The 15,623-nt window shown below is 67.1% G+C and overlaps 1 protein-coding gene across 2 annotated transcripts in view; it reads left to right on the forward strand.

Annotated features, from left to right (window-relative positions):
• ADAP1 (ArfGAP with dual PH domains 1) overlaps positions 1–15,328 on the forward strand; it is a 31,574-nt gene extending 16,246 nt beyond the window's left edge. The window contains exons 3-11 of one of the 2 annotated variants that reach the window (XM_037057977.1): positions 518–609; positions 4,328–4,410; positions 8,038–8,150; positions 8,794–8,940; positions 12,334–12,417; positions 12,618–12,680; positions 13,078–13,149; positions 13,426–13,654; positions 13,735–15,328. In XM_037057977.1, coding sequence (XP_036913872.1) covers positions 518–609; positions 4,328–4,410; positions 8,038–8,150; positions 8,794–8,940; positions 12,334–12,417; positions 12,618–12,680; positions 13,078–13,149; positions 13,426–13,654; positions 13,735–13,763 — 912 coding nt within the window. In that variant the 3' untranslated portion in view covers positions 13,764–15,328. The remainder of the gene's footprint in view (positions 1–517; positions 610–4,327; positions 4,411–8,037; positions 8,151–8,793; positions 8,941–12,333; positions 12,418–12,617; positions 12,681–13,077; positions 13,150–13,425; positions 13,655–13,734) is intronic. The other variant, XM_037057978.1, reaches the window with a different exon arrangement.
• The last annotated feature ends 295 nt before the right edge of the window (positions 15,329–15,623 follow it).

Below are 15,623 nucleotides of genomic sequence, written 5' to 3' on the forward strand. Positions count from 1 at the left end.
CGTGGCGCCAGCGGCCCCCACCTATGCCCCACAAGGGCCCTGCCCGGCTCTGTGGCTTGCCCACCCCACACAGGGCGGCTCGACCTGTCCTGACACTGTCACCAGTGAAGGGTGTCCCCGTCGGCCACGTCCCCATCGCCGTACAGCCACTGCGGTCAGGCCCCTGCTGGACCTCAGCCCCCCGCCCCCCCGGACCTGCCCCCGGACAGACGTGGGGTTTGTCCCACGAGCTCCACGCCCTTCTCCACCCTGTGCTGTTTGTGCCGAGATGCCACAGGTTTCAACATCTGCTAGAAAGAGTCGTCACAGTCAGAATCTTCCAGAGTATTTTTACTCCTAACTTTTCAGATGAACTTTAGAATCACTTCCAGCTTTAAACGACTCCCTTCCTGGTCTGTTTGGTCCTGTCCCCTCATCCCAGGTGGTGTCCCTGGGTCGGGAGGGCTCCAGGGTCCCGGCCAGCGACGGCCAGGCCCTCTGGCCGCCCTGACCGGGCCCTGTCCTCTCTCTCTCTCAGTTCATGGCCGCCCGCGGGAACGACGCTGCCAGGGCCATGTACGAGTCCCAGGTGCCATCCTTCTACTACCGGCCCACGCCCTCCGACTGTCAGTGAGTAACAAGGGCCCGTCAGGTGCGGGGCAAACAGCCAGGGCTCTGGGAGGCTCCGGGCGGATGGCGGGTGCCTGGGGGCCCAGGGCTGTTGGACGCTGGCAGCTCGGCGCCTGGGGGCCGGGGCCTGAGGGGCTGCTGGGTGTGCGATGCTCCCGGCCGGGCAGCGGGGGTAGGGGTGAGGTATAGAGGTGCAGGGCCTGCATCACCCACCCCTCCCCGTGGGGCTCCGCCTGTGCTCAGCCTGGGTCCCTGGCCAGCTGTCTGATCGTCCCCCCTGCATTTGCCTGGCTGCCCCCACCTGGTGGCCTCACCTGTCTCCAACCACATGCCTGGCACCCTTGGGCCTGGCTCCCTTTGCTCTCCTCTTTCCTGAGGACCCTCTGTCCTCTTGGAGCTGGGGGGCATGGAGCCCTTTCCCCTCAAGTTCCGTGGGTGGGGGGCTCCTCAGGGGGAGGGTGGCCCTCAGACTCTCTCTTCCCAGTCCCCAGCACAGGCACCCCCGCCCCCGTAGGTTCTGGAATGGCTCTTAAAACCACCCCCAAACCCCTGACTTGATCAGGGAGTCCCAAGGTCCAGCGGGGTGGGGAGCCCTCCAGAGTGACTGGGATCCCGTGCGGGAGTCGGCCGGGCAGTGCCCCGCCTCCGACAGCACAGGGCTCCCTGTAACCCTGGTGGCACCTCCTCTCCCGTGTCCCTGGTTTGCTCCTGGCTCACTCTGCAAGTCAGGCGCCTGCGGGCCCTTGGCGGGGGGTTGCTCTTTCCGTCTCTGCCCATGGGGAGCGTGGGCCGGGCGCCCTGAATTGAACCAGCCCCAGTGCAGGCCCGGAAGGCGTGTCTGGGGCCATTTGGGCTCACTCCCTTCACGTGTGTTCCTGGCTCTTTGCACGAGCGGCCTGGAGCGGCGCCGGGCCGCGTGTCCCCGTGAGCACCGCTGGGCCCCTGGGAGCCTGGGCCCCAGGCCTTCAGGTCTTGGTGTGAACAGCATGGTGGGGCAGCGGCCCCTGGGGTGTGGTGCTGATGCCCAGCCTTGGGCGGCTCTGTGGGTGGGTCACTTGCCTTTGTGCCCTGGTCTCCTGCCTGTCTGAGCTTGTGACCGGGGACGGACTGGTCCACAGGCTGATGTCGCTGCGGGCGCCCTGGCCGCTTGCAGAAGTGTGTGCTCAGGGGACTGGGCGTCCCGGGGAGGGAGCCCTGAGGCCCAGGCAGGCCCTGCCGTCAGCAAGGCTCCACTAGGCGAAGGTTCTTGGGAGCCACGCCCGACACTGTCTGCGCACATAGTAGGCCCCGCTCCGAGGGCTGCGTCTCAGAGAAGCCCCTCGCCGGGCTGGCACCAGCAGGGAGGTGGGGGGGCGATCCGCCACGCTGACCATGGGGGGCCGTGCTGCGGTGGGGGAGGGGGCCAACGCTGTGCACACTGTGGGGACTGCGGCCGGCCGGGGCGTGGTCCGAGTTCTTTCCTACGTGAGGGCACACCCTGGCTCCGCACAGGCCCCCTGGCAGGACAGGCCCGCGGCCGCCGCCTCCCCAGCTGTGCAGGGGGCTGGTGCCGCCTGCCACCAGGCTGTTGTGGAACAAGCCGGGGGAAATGAGGCGTGTGGCGGAGTGTGGCCCAGAGGGATCTCTCTGGGCACAGTGGTCTCGCCACCCTGTCCGAGGCTCAGAGCCCCCTGAGCTGGAGTCAGGAAGAATGGGGTCCAGAGGGTCCGGTGATGTGGCTGTTTTTAGCGACAGGCCGGTGACTCAGTGCGGCCAGGACCCAGCTCCCTTCCTGTGTCACCGCCTGTGCCTCGAGTTTCGACACCGCCAGTCATACCGCGCCTCTCGGTCTCACTCTGATGGCGAGAGCCGGCCCCGCCGCTTCCTGTGTGCTGGCGTGGGCAGCCGCTGGCGGAGGCCGCACCAGCGCCCCCACTTCCTGGCAGCCATGGGCCTGGGGTGCCCCTCCTGGGGCTGGGAAGTCCTAGAGCCAAAGTCTCCCCCTGGGCTCCCTGAAGACGGCTATGTGCCTACTTCCTGGGGCGTCGGTGACCAGGCTCCATGACCCCCCAGCTCTCGGACCAGTGGCTTTGGTGGCCGGGGTTTCCGTCTTTCAGTCCTGGAGGCCAGCTGGCCGAAAGCTGGGGTCAGGCTTCCTCCTGACGCCTGGGTCCTCGTGTGGCCAACCCTCCATGTGTGTGTCCAGGGTCCTCCTCTAATTTATTAATCAGCAGCTGCCCTGTTTCCAGGGGGGGTGCCGATGTGAGGGCCCTGGGTGCTGCGGGAGATTGGGGGGTGCATGGATGCAATTCAGCCCTTCCCGGCCACGTGCAGAAGGCTCTGTGATGCAGCCACATGCCCAGGGTCACCTGTGCGGGAGACAAAGGCGGGCCCCCACCTGCAGGCAGGGGTCCTGAAGCCCAGGGCCTGGAGCGGGCCTGACGGGGTGGGGGCAGGTGGGGAGGGGCATTTGGTGATGGCGGCCAGACGCCAGAGCCAGCGTGGTCCACGGGGGCTGTCTGCAGGCGCCCCACTACACTTGGAGGGGACCTACCCTGACCCCAAGGGTCCCGCCTGCTGGGGTGGCCCCGGGGGCTGTGAGGCTGGTGCTCCGGAACATGGGCAGGTGTCGGGGTCACCGTGGGGGGCTCGGGCAACCCTCTCACTCGGCGCGAGGTGTCACAGTGCCGTCAGCACTGGCCCAGGGGGCCCCCAGAAGGCAGGGCCCCACAGACCCACCACAACCCAGAGGTTCAGGACAGCTCTTCGAGCCTGGGGGGCTGCCCCCGCCCCATGCCTGCTTCTGGGCCTTCCTCCTGCAGCTGCTTCTGGAAGCTTCCAGCCAGGCCAGGGGAGCCCCTCATGTTAAGAGGTGAGAAGCTGGGCACAAGAGAGGAGCTGACACCTGTGGGGACTGGGCGCGTCCTCACTGGCTGCCAAGGGGCCTCTCTGGGAAACAGGGCCTTGCAGGGGGGAGGGCTCTGCAAGGAGGCCCTGCGGGGGGGGGGGCCTGGAGTCCCATGCCAGGCATCCCCATGGGGCGCAGGGATGGGTCCCTCAGGTGGACGAGCAGGGAGGAGGTAGGTGAGGAGGTGGCGGGCGCGGTGGCCAACCAGGCAGCTGAACTCAGTCTGAGATGCCCCGGGGGTGGGCGGCCCCAGGACACGCAGGGACACACCTGGCCTCGCTCTGGGGCGCTGGGTCCTGGCCTTTCTCCTGGAGCACGAGTGCAGCCCCTCACAACCAGATGCTCACATTGAAGGGAGATGGGCGTCGTGGGCACTGGCAGCGGGAGAGCCCTGGGCCTCGGGGGAGTCTGCACGTAGGCACCCAGTGAGGACGCCGGTCCTCGGGGCCACCACACTGCACCGTCACTGACGTCAGGGTCAGAACCCGCTAGCCCAGATGGGCTGGGGCCTGGCAGGGACTGCTCATGGGCGCTGGTTTCTTTTGGACGCAGCGGAATGTTCTGGAGGAGGGTCATGGTGGTGGCTGCACACCTCGGGACTTGGCTGTGCACAAGGGGGCATGGCAGGAGGGTGACAGGGATGGCAGGTGACATATGTCTCACCCTGGAGGAAGGGAGAGCTTCGTGGTGAAACCGAGCAGCAGGTGGCTTCTGCCAGCCCATGGCCCCGCACGTCCAGGGCCGCTCTGTCCGGCGGTCCTCCCGGGACCCTCCACAACCCACCGCCCTTGCCCAGCCCGGGCTCAGGCTGGCTCTCCCCTCTGTCCCCAGCCTCCTGCGGGAGCAGTGGATCCGGGCCAAGTACGAGCGCCAGGAGTTCACCGACCCGGAGCGGCAGGAGCCCTACTCTGCAGGTAAGGCGGCAGCCGGACTTCGTGCCCGCCCCTCCCCCACTCCCCGGGCTGCAGAAACTGTCCGGGGCTTACGGGTCTGAGCAGCATCCTCGAGGCCCCTGGGCTCTGAGCCGGCGACCCAAGGCTGCTGCTGCGGCGGCAGGAAGGCCCCAGGGGGTCACAGGTGCGAGGTGCCCTTGCCCCTCGGAGTGATCCCCCGCAGGCTCTGTCCAGGCCTGAACCCCAGGTTCGAGATCTGGAACCCCTGGTGGGCTCCCTGAGGCTCCAGAGCATCTCAGAGGTTGATGAGGACAGTGTGTGACCTCATCTCATGGGCGGGGCCAGCTGGGCCGACATAACCGTGGTGGCACTGGGTCTGCGTCCATGTTCACAGTAGGACTCAAGTCCAGCTTGGGCGTAAGGGGTGGAGGATGTGGCTTGGCTGATACAACCACTGCTGTCAGGCACGGCTTGATCCAGGCGTGGTGTCAGGCTGCGCACCAGCCTTTCCACCTCCCATTGGGCCTGCCTGGGCGCCAGTGCTGCCGCACGCAGGCTCTGGGAGGAGAGGGCCTTCGGGACCGAGCAGTGGCGCCCACTGTCAGGGAGGGCGTGGCCTGCCCGATGCGTGCTGCCTGACTCCATACCGGGGCAGTCCTCATGGTCCTGGTGAGAGAGCAGGGCTGGGCTTCAGAAGCAGGCATGCCCGTGGGTGGCAGACCCTCACGTTGGTCCCTGGTGGGTGCCTGAGGGTGAGAGGTGGCTCTGCGGTGAGTCTGGGCAGGCAGAGGGACAGGGGAGGCTTTCACGGGTGGCTGGTGGCCCTGACCGCACCCCAGCCCACGGGTCTTCTCCGAGGGCTCCTCCCGCCCAGGAGGGCGAGGGGATTCCCGTGGGCACTTCCTGCCTTGTCCTGGGTTTGCCGCAAGGACACTTTCTCACTGTGGAATGCAGAAGTCCCCATGGAGGAGAAAGGGGAAATGCAGCGCTTGGGCCAGGCCAGCCCGTAGTTGAGGTGAGGTCCAGGCCTGGCTTGCCGCCTGCTCACAGGCCTCCGAGTCCTGGGGTGAGGAGCCCGCACACTTGGCTCTGGTGGTGTCCCCAGGGTGACCTCGCAGAGCTGGCCAGTCCGACCAGCAAGGCGAGTATTGGTGTGGCTGCGCCTGGAGCCCAGGGTGAGGTGGGCTTCGGTGGTCCATGCCAACACTGATGAGCAACCGGCAGGAGGTGTGGGGGTCCGACAGAAGAAACCCACCAGTGAGCATGGGAGAAGCACATGCATGTCCTCGGGACCGGGCAGACCCCCATGGGCGCTGGCAACGAGGGCCTGGTCCCAAGACACCGGGGACACAGAGGGAGGCTTCCTACCAGACCCAGGTCCCCAGGTGACCGGCTCTGTGTCACGGCCAGAGACACGACTTCACGCACCAGACATGCGTGGCCTCGGGGGGAGGCCATTACGAGGGACAGCGGCCTTTGAGGGCATCGGGTCATGAGATGCGGGCCAGACGGGGGACCTGGGGCCCCTCTGTGAGTGGGGCAGGAGCTGTCGGCTGGGCATAGATGGCGGCCCGGCAGGACCCAGTTTCAGGGAGCGGGAGTGTGGTGTGGCACAGGCTCCGGTGGACTCGGGCGGGTAAGTGCCAGCCTCGGCCCAGGTCATGGGCATGTGTCGGCCCCCGGCCCCTGCCGTCTGGGGTGACCCCAGGAACAGCTGCTCCTGGCTCCCTCCCGACATGGCCCCCGCCTGGAGCTGGAGGCTCAAAGGCTGCTTTCACGGGCGGACAATGTGCCCCGTTGTCCTGGGGACAGGCGCCCAGGCCGCCCCCAGTCACCGACAGACACAGCCCTTCCTGCCATGGCAGTGCACCCCCATCTCCCTGCCTCCTGGCAGCTCCCCCACACCCGCAGGAGGTCCAGGCCCCCACCCCACCCCGTTCCACCCCAGCTCTGTCCAGCGTCATGGGGTGGGTGGAGCCAGGGGCTTCCTGAGGGGAGTGACAGGCCCGCCCTGTGCCTCGGTTTCCCCACCTGTGTCGTGGGGCCACGGTGCCCGGCCTTGGGTTGTGGTGGGAATGTTCCATGACATCAGCACGGGCACAGGGTGGGCCTGTGGCGTCCTGGGGTCGCCGGAAGGACTCTAGTTGAGGGACAAGTTCATGATGGTCAGCTGGGAGGGGGAGTGGAGGGCGACGCTGCCCTCAAGACCCAGGCAGGCCCCTCAGGCCTCCGCTGTGGGGGCCGAGCCCAAGATGCTGCAGGCTGGGCAGTGTCTACAGGGTGCCTGGGAGTGGTGCCCCCCCCCCCCAGAGGTTGTTGGTGACCCTGGCCAGCGCCCAAGCGAAGGTGCTGCTGTGCTGCTGTCGAGGGGCCTGAAATTGGGCGCCCTGGCGGCCGGCTGTCGGCAAGCACAGGGCTGGTCAGTCAGAAAGGCCCTGCGAGCCCGTCCCCCGCCACGCCCATCTCAGGACCAGGGCGGTATTGGCCCGGGAGTGGGGTCGCGCTGGGCCTGGTCCCTGATCCCGCAGCAACCCGGCGTGTCCCGGGCTCTGCTGCCACCTGCTGGGCCTCACAGGCAGGGCAGGCAGCCCGGGCTCCCGCAGCCGGGGTAGCCGCGGGATCAGGGACTTGGTCTCTGAGCTTGTTTCCTCCTCCACGTGGTGGGGACGCGGACGCGGTGTGTTCTGGGGGTTAGACGGGTTCGTGGGTGTCAGGTGCTGGGCGGGGCCTCAGCCCAGGACTGCGCGGGGCGGCGCCTCCCTGCGCCCACGCGGCGGGCTGTGCCCCGGCCCAGAGCTCGCTCGGTGGGCCAGCAAACGCCCGGGTGGGGCCCTGTCTGGGCTTGGGGACGCGGTGGCGGTCCCGTCCCGCAGCGGACGGAGCAGAGCTGCCTGCCGCGCTGTGTGCGGTGTCGGGACGCGCCGCGGCGCCAGGCTCTGAGAGATGAGACCCCTCCGCGTCCTGGGGAAGGGGCGCCGGCGGCCCCCTGCTGCCCCCAGGCTGCTGCTTTCCCACGGCTACTGTCTCCAGAGCAGAGAAAATTAAGTGGCCCCTCCTCTGGGTATTGGGAGCCTGCCGGGCAGCGGTCAGGGGCGGAGTGGGGGGCAGAGGGGGGCGCCTGGCAGTCCCTGTGATCCCTCCTGGATGTGCCCACAGGCGACGTGGCCACACCGGGCATGAGAGCTGCTCCCGGGGCCCCTGGGCCTGGTCAACGCCAGTGTCCACAGGGCCCGTCATTACAGAGGAAGGGTCCCCTCCCCCTGACACCGTCCCTGACGGGAGCTGGGGAGGGCCGGCAGAGACCTCTGCGGGGTGCCCACCGGAGGGCGCTATGTTCTGCCCTGACCCTCGGCTCCCGGCAGCCTGAGCTGACGGGACGTCCCGGTGTGGGCAGGGCCGGCCGCACCTCCAGTTCCTGCGGTCGCGTCTCCCTCTGCTTCCCCGTGCGAGGCCCCTGTGGTGACCTTGGCCCAGGACACAGGGACATCCAGGACCCTTGCCCACCCCAGGTGCTGGGGACTGGGCAGTGGACACACCTGGGCTCCGCTCTCCGGCCCCGCAGGCGCGTGCAGGTGGGAACGCCGCTGGCGCGCGGCGGCCCCCCAGCCCTGTCCCTGTGAGTGTCTGCCCCGCCCCCTCTGTCCCCAGGATACCGAGAGGGTTTTCTCTGGAAGCGTGGCCGGGACAACGGGCAGTTTCTGAGCCGGAAGTTTGTGCTGACCGAACGAGAGGGAGCCCTGAAGTATTTCAACAGAAATGACGTGAGCCAGCCGGGGCCGGGGTGGGGGCAGGGGGCATCCCGGGGCAGCATCCTGCCTCCACTGAGGGGCCTGTGGCAGCAGCACCTTGGCCCTTTCGGGCAGCACCTTGTCCTCAGCTGCAGTTCTTGGGAGCCACACCTCCCTCTTAGGGACGCATCCCCTGGGACAACCCCCTCCACCCGGGGTCCCACTCACTGGCTGGGACACAGAAGGAGCGAGCTTGCCCCTGGGAGGGCACCCCTGGGCATCAGTGGAATGAACAAGCAGACATTGGGGCACCCCTGGGTCCCCCAGGCAAACGTGGGGGGCAGGGGAGGGAGGGTCCAAAAGGTGTGCAGCTGCCCCAGACCTGCTGGGGTCAGCCCGTCGCCTGTGATGAGGCGAACCAGTGGTCTCATGGCTGCAGCCTCATCCACCCCCAGCAGCCCCCGGCTCAGACCAGGAGGAAGCTGAGCCTGCCCGAGGGGCGGGGTGGGGCGGGCGGGGCGACCTAGCAGGAGCCTCTGTGGCGGGGTAGGGCGTCTGCCCTGGTGTTGAGTCCCACCATAGTCCCCTAGGTCCCCCAACGCGGGGACTGCTGCTACCACAGATGCCCTGGCCAAGCAACCCAGGCCCCACGCTGAGTCCCAGCCTTGCTTCTCAGGCCAAGGAGCCCAAGGCCGTCATGAAGGTGGAGCACCTGAACGCCACCTTCCAGCCCGCCAAGATCGGCCACCCGCACGGCCTGCAGGTCACCTACCTGAAGGACAACAGCACCCGCAACATCTTCATCTACCACGAGGATGGGAAGGTGGGGCATGTGACCCTGGTGGCCACTGTGCTGACCCACCCTCGTGTCCCAGGAGCGAACCCCAGTGGCCGTGGGGCATGAACCTAAACAGGCAGCGAGTTCCATTCACTTGTGTTGTTGGAGGGAGGGCTTTGCGTCGCTGTTCACGAGGGGCTGCTGGTCTGTGTTTGTCTCCCGGGGCTTCTGGTTGGGCTTCCGTGTGCGGGTGGAGCTGGTCCCGCAGGTGAGCCGGGATGCGCTCCCAGGAAGGTGTGATGGGCTGCTTCTCAGCGCTGGTCGGTTGCCTCTGCCTGTGGGGCCTGCCTGGGGGCTGCGTCCTCTGTGGGCAGATTTCCCATGGCCAGTTCGGTCTTCGTGACAGTCACAGGGCTGCTCAGGTCGGCTGGCCGGCTGTGTGTCTGGGAAGCGGAGTTTTGTCCGGCCGCTCACTCAGCGCCCTTGTGGACTGTGGCGAGATCCGGCTCTCCCTTCGGATTTCTGTCGTCCCCTCTCTCTGTCCTCCCCGCTGAGGGCGTGTCCATCCCGGGGGCCATTCTGAAGGACTGGCTCTAGGCACATCTCTGTTCTTCTCCTCTTTCCTTGCTCTCTGCTCTCTTCTCTGTGGTCTCCTTTCTTCTGCAACTCCTGGTCTAGCTGGGTCTTGTTCCAGCTCCGGGAGTTGGGGCCAGGCTGCTGGTCTGAGTCCCTCCCACTGCTCAGCGTGGGCAGGGGTGGCGAAACACCTGTCGGTGCCCTGCTGTCGGACCCCGCAGATCCTGGGATGTGGTGCTTTCGTTTTCGTTCGCCCCTGAGTGTCATCTCATTTCCCTTGTGCTTGCCTCTTTGAGCTGCTGGTTAATTTCCACGACTGTGTGCGTTTACCGGTTTTTTTGCATTGCGGTCACAGAACATACTCTGTATAGTATCCATTTGTTTAAAAATTACATTTTATTGATATGCCATTATAGTTGTCCCAATTTCTCGCCCTTTGCCCCCCTCCCAGCACCCCCCGCTCCCTGAGGCAGTCCCCCCACCGTTGCTCATTTGCACGGGTCATGCCTGCAAGTTCTTTGGCTGCTCCATTCTCTGATGTGCTTTACATCCTTGTGGCTATTCTGTAACTACCTATTTGTACTTTGTACTTTGTACTCTTTGTACAAAGATTTGTATTCACTTATTTTTAGAGAGAGGGGAAGGGAGAAAAAAAGGGAGAGAAACAGCACTGTGTGGTTGCCTCTCACTCGCCCCCTACTGGGGACCTGGCCTGCAACCCAGGGGTGTGCCGACTGGGGATCGAACCGGCGACCCTTTGGTTTGTAGGCTGGCGCTCAATCCGCTGAGCCGCACCAGCTGGGGCTGCTTCACGTGTTTTGATGGTCTGTCATTAGGTGCATGGACGTGGTACTGGCTCTCACACCAGCAACTGTTTTAATGTTTTGTCTCCCAAATCACAGAGGGAGAAGGTGCACTCACAGCCATTGTCACCACAGTAGCCGCTTTTGTCCTCGGCTCTGCACGTCCCTCTCAGTGGCTGCGATGCTGCCCAGTGAGGGCCCTTGTGTCTCAGCCCCAGAACCCCCTCGAGCTTCTCTTGGGGGGCCGGTCTGCCCGTCACAAACTCCCGGCTTTCATTTCCCTGAGAGTGTCTGGACCCTCCTCACATTGGAAGGCTGGTTTTCCAAGACACAGGACTCTCGGGGGACAGGTCGTTCCCCTCAAACAACCGGGCCGTGCCTTCCGGCCCCCAAGTGTCTGATGGGAAACCTGCCCGTACTCTCACAGAGGGGCCGCAGGGCAGCCCGCAGCTGACGTCCCGCTGAGGAGACCAGTTCCTGCTCCCCCGCTCCCCAGAACCCTCTTCCCAGGCGTTTCCACGGCCCCCTCCACCCGCCCCCACGCCGCCACCCCAGCTGCGGGTCTGCCCACGTCTGTGTTCTGCTGTCAGGCCTGAGTGGGAGGCACTTTTCCTTCCAGCGCCAACGGTTCCTTTTCCTGGAGCTGAGAGCCGTTCCCCCCACAACCTGGTTCCCCGCGCGCTCAGGACTCCCCAGACCCCCCGCGGACAGGCTGAGCCCCGGGTGCCCAGTGGGGACGTCCCAGCCCCAGCCGCTGGGAGCTGCGTCGCACTGCTGCCTGCCTCCTTTCCCGGCGCCTCCCTCCTGGGTTTACTCCCTCCTGAGGGGGTTGGGGGCACACACCCCCCCCCCCCCCCTCGCTTCCTGNCCCCCCCCCCCCCCCCCCCCGTCGCTTCCTGAAGCCCCACGCCGGGAGGCGTCTCCGGAGCCCCTGTGCTGGACTCGGTGCGCCCTCGTGGCCGGGAGGCGCTGCGGCACCCACTCCGGCCCCGGTGGCCCCTCGCGCCCACAGCACCAGGCGGCGTCCCCGTGCCCTGTGCCGGTCCCCTTTGCCGGAGCCCCTGCTGTCCTGACCTGGCCCCTCCCTCTTCTGGTCCCACTTCCTCTTTCCTCTGCTTCCTGGGAAACTTCCTCACGTCGGTCTTCGGACCCCTTGCTGCTGCTCCTGGTTCCCAGTTGCAGAGCCCCGGTCTTGCCAGGCCCCTTCCCACAGAGGGCGTCCTGGGTCCACAGTTCAGCACCTTCTCCCTGGCGAGCGCCGGTCCGGTCCCGGGGCTTTTCTCCATCTTCCACAGGCCCCGGAGGGAACCCCTCCTGCCCAGGGCGGGCACCCTTGGCCCACACGGGCCCGCTGGGAGGGACTGTAACTTCGGTTCCTGGGCAGCTGCCCCTGTGGCCCCCAACACCTGACCCTCAGGCACCTGCGGGGGGGCGGGGCAGTCTTCCTCCAGGTCTCCTTCCTCAGAGCCCCGCCCACGGCTGTGGGGGCTGGGGGTCCTGCTTCTTGGGGGCTGCCTGGCTCTCCTCCACCCCAGGGCTCTCTGTGCCCCCTGGCTGCCACGCCCAGCGCTCTGGGGCCATTCTTCCTGCCCCCTCCTCCCCCTTAGGCCTTTAGAAAACCTCCCGTGCTCAGTGTGAGCAGGAGTGACTGCCCCCCGCGGCACCAGCCCCAGGCCTGTGAGCGTGTTCTCGGCACCTTCGCCAGGAGCCCCCGTGGGGCACTATGCCCAGGGAGAGTGGGGGGCAGAGGGTGGAGGGACCCGGGATGGGCCCCAGGGTGGAGCTGTGGGAGAGTGTCAAGCTGAGGACCTCCCAGCAGGCCCCAGGAACAGCCCCACCTGGGAGGAGAAAAGGCCCCCAAGGCCCCAAAAGCGTCAGGGTCTGGGCAGCTGGCATGGGTGCTGCCCAAGCTGGGGTCTCCACTGGGTCCTCCCAGGCCCTGCAGGTGCACCCTGGGGGGTGGTCAGAGTGGGTGGTGTGGCTTGTCCCCCGGCTGCCCCTGGGGCCCACGGAGCGGTGCCAGCTCGAGGCCTCACCCACACGCAGCTTCTGCCCCCAGGAGACGGTGGACTGGTTCAACGCTCTGCGAGCTGCCCGCTTCCACTACCTGCAGGTGGCCTTCCCTGGGGCCAGTGACGCCGACGTGAGTGGCTGCAGCCGTGGCTGCCTCGGCGGGGGGGGTGGCTGGGGGCTAACCTCGGCCCCTGTGGACCCTGCCCCTGAGGCCAGTGGCCCCCCAAGGGGCCACAGCAGTCCTCCTGGGTTCTGGGGCAACTGCGCTGAGCCGTGGGGGAGGGGGGAGTGGCTGGGGTGCGGGGGCAGCCAAGCCTCTTTCCTTCCCAGCTGGTGCCGAAGCTGACCCGCAACTACCTGAAGGAAGGCTACATGGAGAAAACGGGGCCCAAGGTGCGTCTGCCACTGCCTTGGGCCCCCCGGGCCTCATGCAGGGGTCAGCGCCGGTCACCTGGGGGGGTTGCCTGGGGGCGGAAAGGTGAGGCCTCAGCTTGATGGCATGTCCCTTGCAGGGTCATCTTGGGGTGGATGGCCATGGCCCCAAAATATTCTGTAAGAGCAGGGGCCCCACTGATGGGCCCCCCACTCAGGTCAGGCCCCGCCCCCTCTACCCTGTACCTGGGCCCCTGCTGGTCTCCCTCCCAGCACTCAGGTGGCCCCACAGCCCAGACCCTGCCTGGGCCTGCAGGGGGCGGGGGCGGCCGGGGTGAAGGTCCTGCCCTCCCTGTGGTCAGCTGAGGGGGAGGGTAGGCCTCAGGCCACAGCGGGGCCCTGGCTCTCCGACCCACAGCAGACAGAAGGCTTCCGGAGGCGCTGGTTCACCATGGACGACCGCAGGCTCATGTACTTCAAGGACCCGTTGGTAAGCCGGGGCCAGGGTCCAGCTCAGTGGCTGTGCCAGGCAGGCATGCCGCCTGTTCCTGCCGCTCAAGACCGAGTGCACCCTGGGTGGCCAGGTCCACTGGGAGGGAGGAGGGGTGGCCCTGGGGCCCTGGCCCCTTTGGCCTTACCCAGCTCTGTGCAAGGCTGGGAAGCTGCTCAGAGAACAGCCCTGGTGGCCCCTGTTCCCCTGGGGTGGGGAGGACAGAGGGCAGGGTCCCTGTGCCACTCAGCCTTTGCCACCCCCCGCCCACTGCAGGATGCCTTCGCCCGGGGAGAGGTCTTCATCGGCAGCAGGGAGAGTGGCTACACGGTGCTGGACAGGCTCCCCCCATCCACCCAGGGCCACCACTGGCCTCACGGCATCACCATTGTCACACCGGAGCGCAGGTTCCTGCTGGCCTGTGAGACGGAGGCTGAGCAGCGGGCATGGGTGGAGGCCTTCCAGAAGGTGGTGGACAGGCCCATGCTACCCCAGGAGTACGCAGGTGAGGGCTGGGGCTGGGGGGCCGAGCCGAGCAGGCCCCGTGCGGCTGGGGCACAGCCTGACAGCCTGTCTCTCTTCCAGTGGAAGCCCACTTCAAGCATAAGCCCTAGCAAGGATGGTCCTGGAGGCCTGAGGAATGTGGACTTGGCAACGGGGCCGGGCGGTGGGGCCTGCCGACCAAGGAAGCCAGCCACCAGCGCCCAGGCAGCCTGGACATGGCGGGGACCTGAGCCACCAGGACCCACCCCTGGAGCCGTGCTGTGAGCCTCCTGGCCATGGGTGACTCCCACTGCCCCAACCCCCAGCACCCCCCGGGGACCCCACAGCCCCTTGCTGACTCACCCTGCCCCTTTGTGGCGCCCCCCGGACCCAGGGGGCTGGACTGGGGCCTACAGGCGGCCTGCATGCCCACCCCCGAGCCCCCCCCTCCCCGGCCAAATAAGTATTTATTGAGCGTCTGCTGGGTATCAGTCTCTCGGTCCTGGGGGCTGGAGGGAAGGGCACAGCCCTCAATCTCAAGCTGACTCGGAGGACACGTGGGTCCTGAGGGTCAGAGGCCTCCCGGCTGCCTACTCCGGGCCCCTCACTGCCGTCCAGGCGCCACCACCCCTTCCCAGGCCAGACCTTGCTGTCTTCCAACCCTCAGACGATGGAGGCCCAAGGCCGGCTCCCCCCAGGGGCCCAGCATGCTGCCGTGCCCTCAGCAGTTACAGCCACTGACTGACTCTACCACCCGGGACAGTGTTTGGGAGAAGGGGGTGGCTCGGGGCCCTTTCTCCAGGCCATGGTGCTTGGTTGAGGAGATGGGGCGCCTCCCCCAGACCGGCCCAGTGGGGGCGGCTGGTTTGCCCCCTTCCTCTGAATCTAGGTCTGCTGGTGCCCCACCCCCACTGCCACCCACCCTCACTGACCAAGGGGAGACTTGGGTCAGGGGGCAACCCCGAGGGGCCCCATGTGCAGGCCAGCAGCCCCCTGGCCCTCCTGGGTTGGTGGCCTTGCCCCTTCCCCGCACCCGAGGGGCAGATGTTGAGAGCTCTGCCGGGTGTGTGCCTGTGTCCGGCCGGGAAACCAACCCCCTCAGCGTGTCAACAAGAAACGCAGGGAGGGCGTCAGGACTGGCCAGAAGAACTCCTCAGAACCACAGTGAGGCTGGCCCACAGGGCTGGCCACCCTGCTGGCCACGGGCCCCTGCGTGGACAGGGCCACCCCCGCCCTGGTCTGTGGGCCGGCAGGCCCCCGCAGGGAGTGTTCAGGGCTCGCTGACCTAGTCCCTCCAGCTGTGCTCCAAGGGCGAGGCAATGCAGGGACGCCGCACTCCCAGCAAAAGACTGCGCCTTCCCTGACCTGGGGGAGGCTGCGGCCCGGCGGGCCCTGAGTCTGTCTGGAATGCGTGCTGGGCACAATCACACATAAAAACCTGCATCCGCTCCAACGGTCCCTGAGTGTGGCCACTCTGTCCCGTGCGACTCATGGTTTCAGACCCCACCCCCCACCTTCCCCACCCCGACCTCCCCAGAGAACCCAGCAGGTGGCTGGGGTCCCCCGCCGCAGGGCGCACCCTGGGGCCCACCTGCAGCAGCCGTGCACCCTGCCCGACCTGTGGACTGGGTTCCTCCAAACGAAAACCCAGGGGGACTCTCCTGCGCTGCCGTCTGCGCCCCCCACCCCGGCCCTGCGTGCGCTGGCTGGGGCTGCAGGCCTCTGCTGGGCGGCGTCCTTCCCCAGGAGCCCCTCAGAAAGAGCCAGTGGTGCGAAGCCGGTAGAAAGGGTTTATTTGACTCCACAGGTAACACAACCTTCCTCTGAGTCCCGCTTTCACAGCACAGAGCCGCGCGCTCCGCCCCTCCGCGCTCGGTCGCCGCGTGTCCATCCACAGCCCCCAGGAGAGAGCGAGCGTGTCCTGTTCCAGCTGCCCCGGAGCACCTGTGGGCGTCTGTGGGCCAGGGCCCCTCGCTGCAGGCTGCTCGCCA

Source organism: Sturnira hondurensis, unplaced genomic scaffold (genome assembly GCF_014824575.4).
Source record: "Sturnira hondurensis isolate 20B ecotype Veracruz unplaced genomic scaffold, ASM1482457v3 Scaffold0009733, whole genome shotgun sequence".
In the NCBI taxonomy this organism is placed as follows: domain Eukaryota; kingdom Metazoa; phylum Chordata; class Mammalia; order Chiroptera; family Phyllostomidae; genus Sturnira; species Sturnira hondurensis.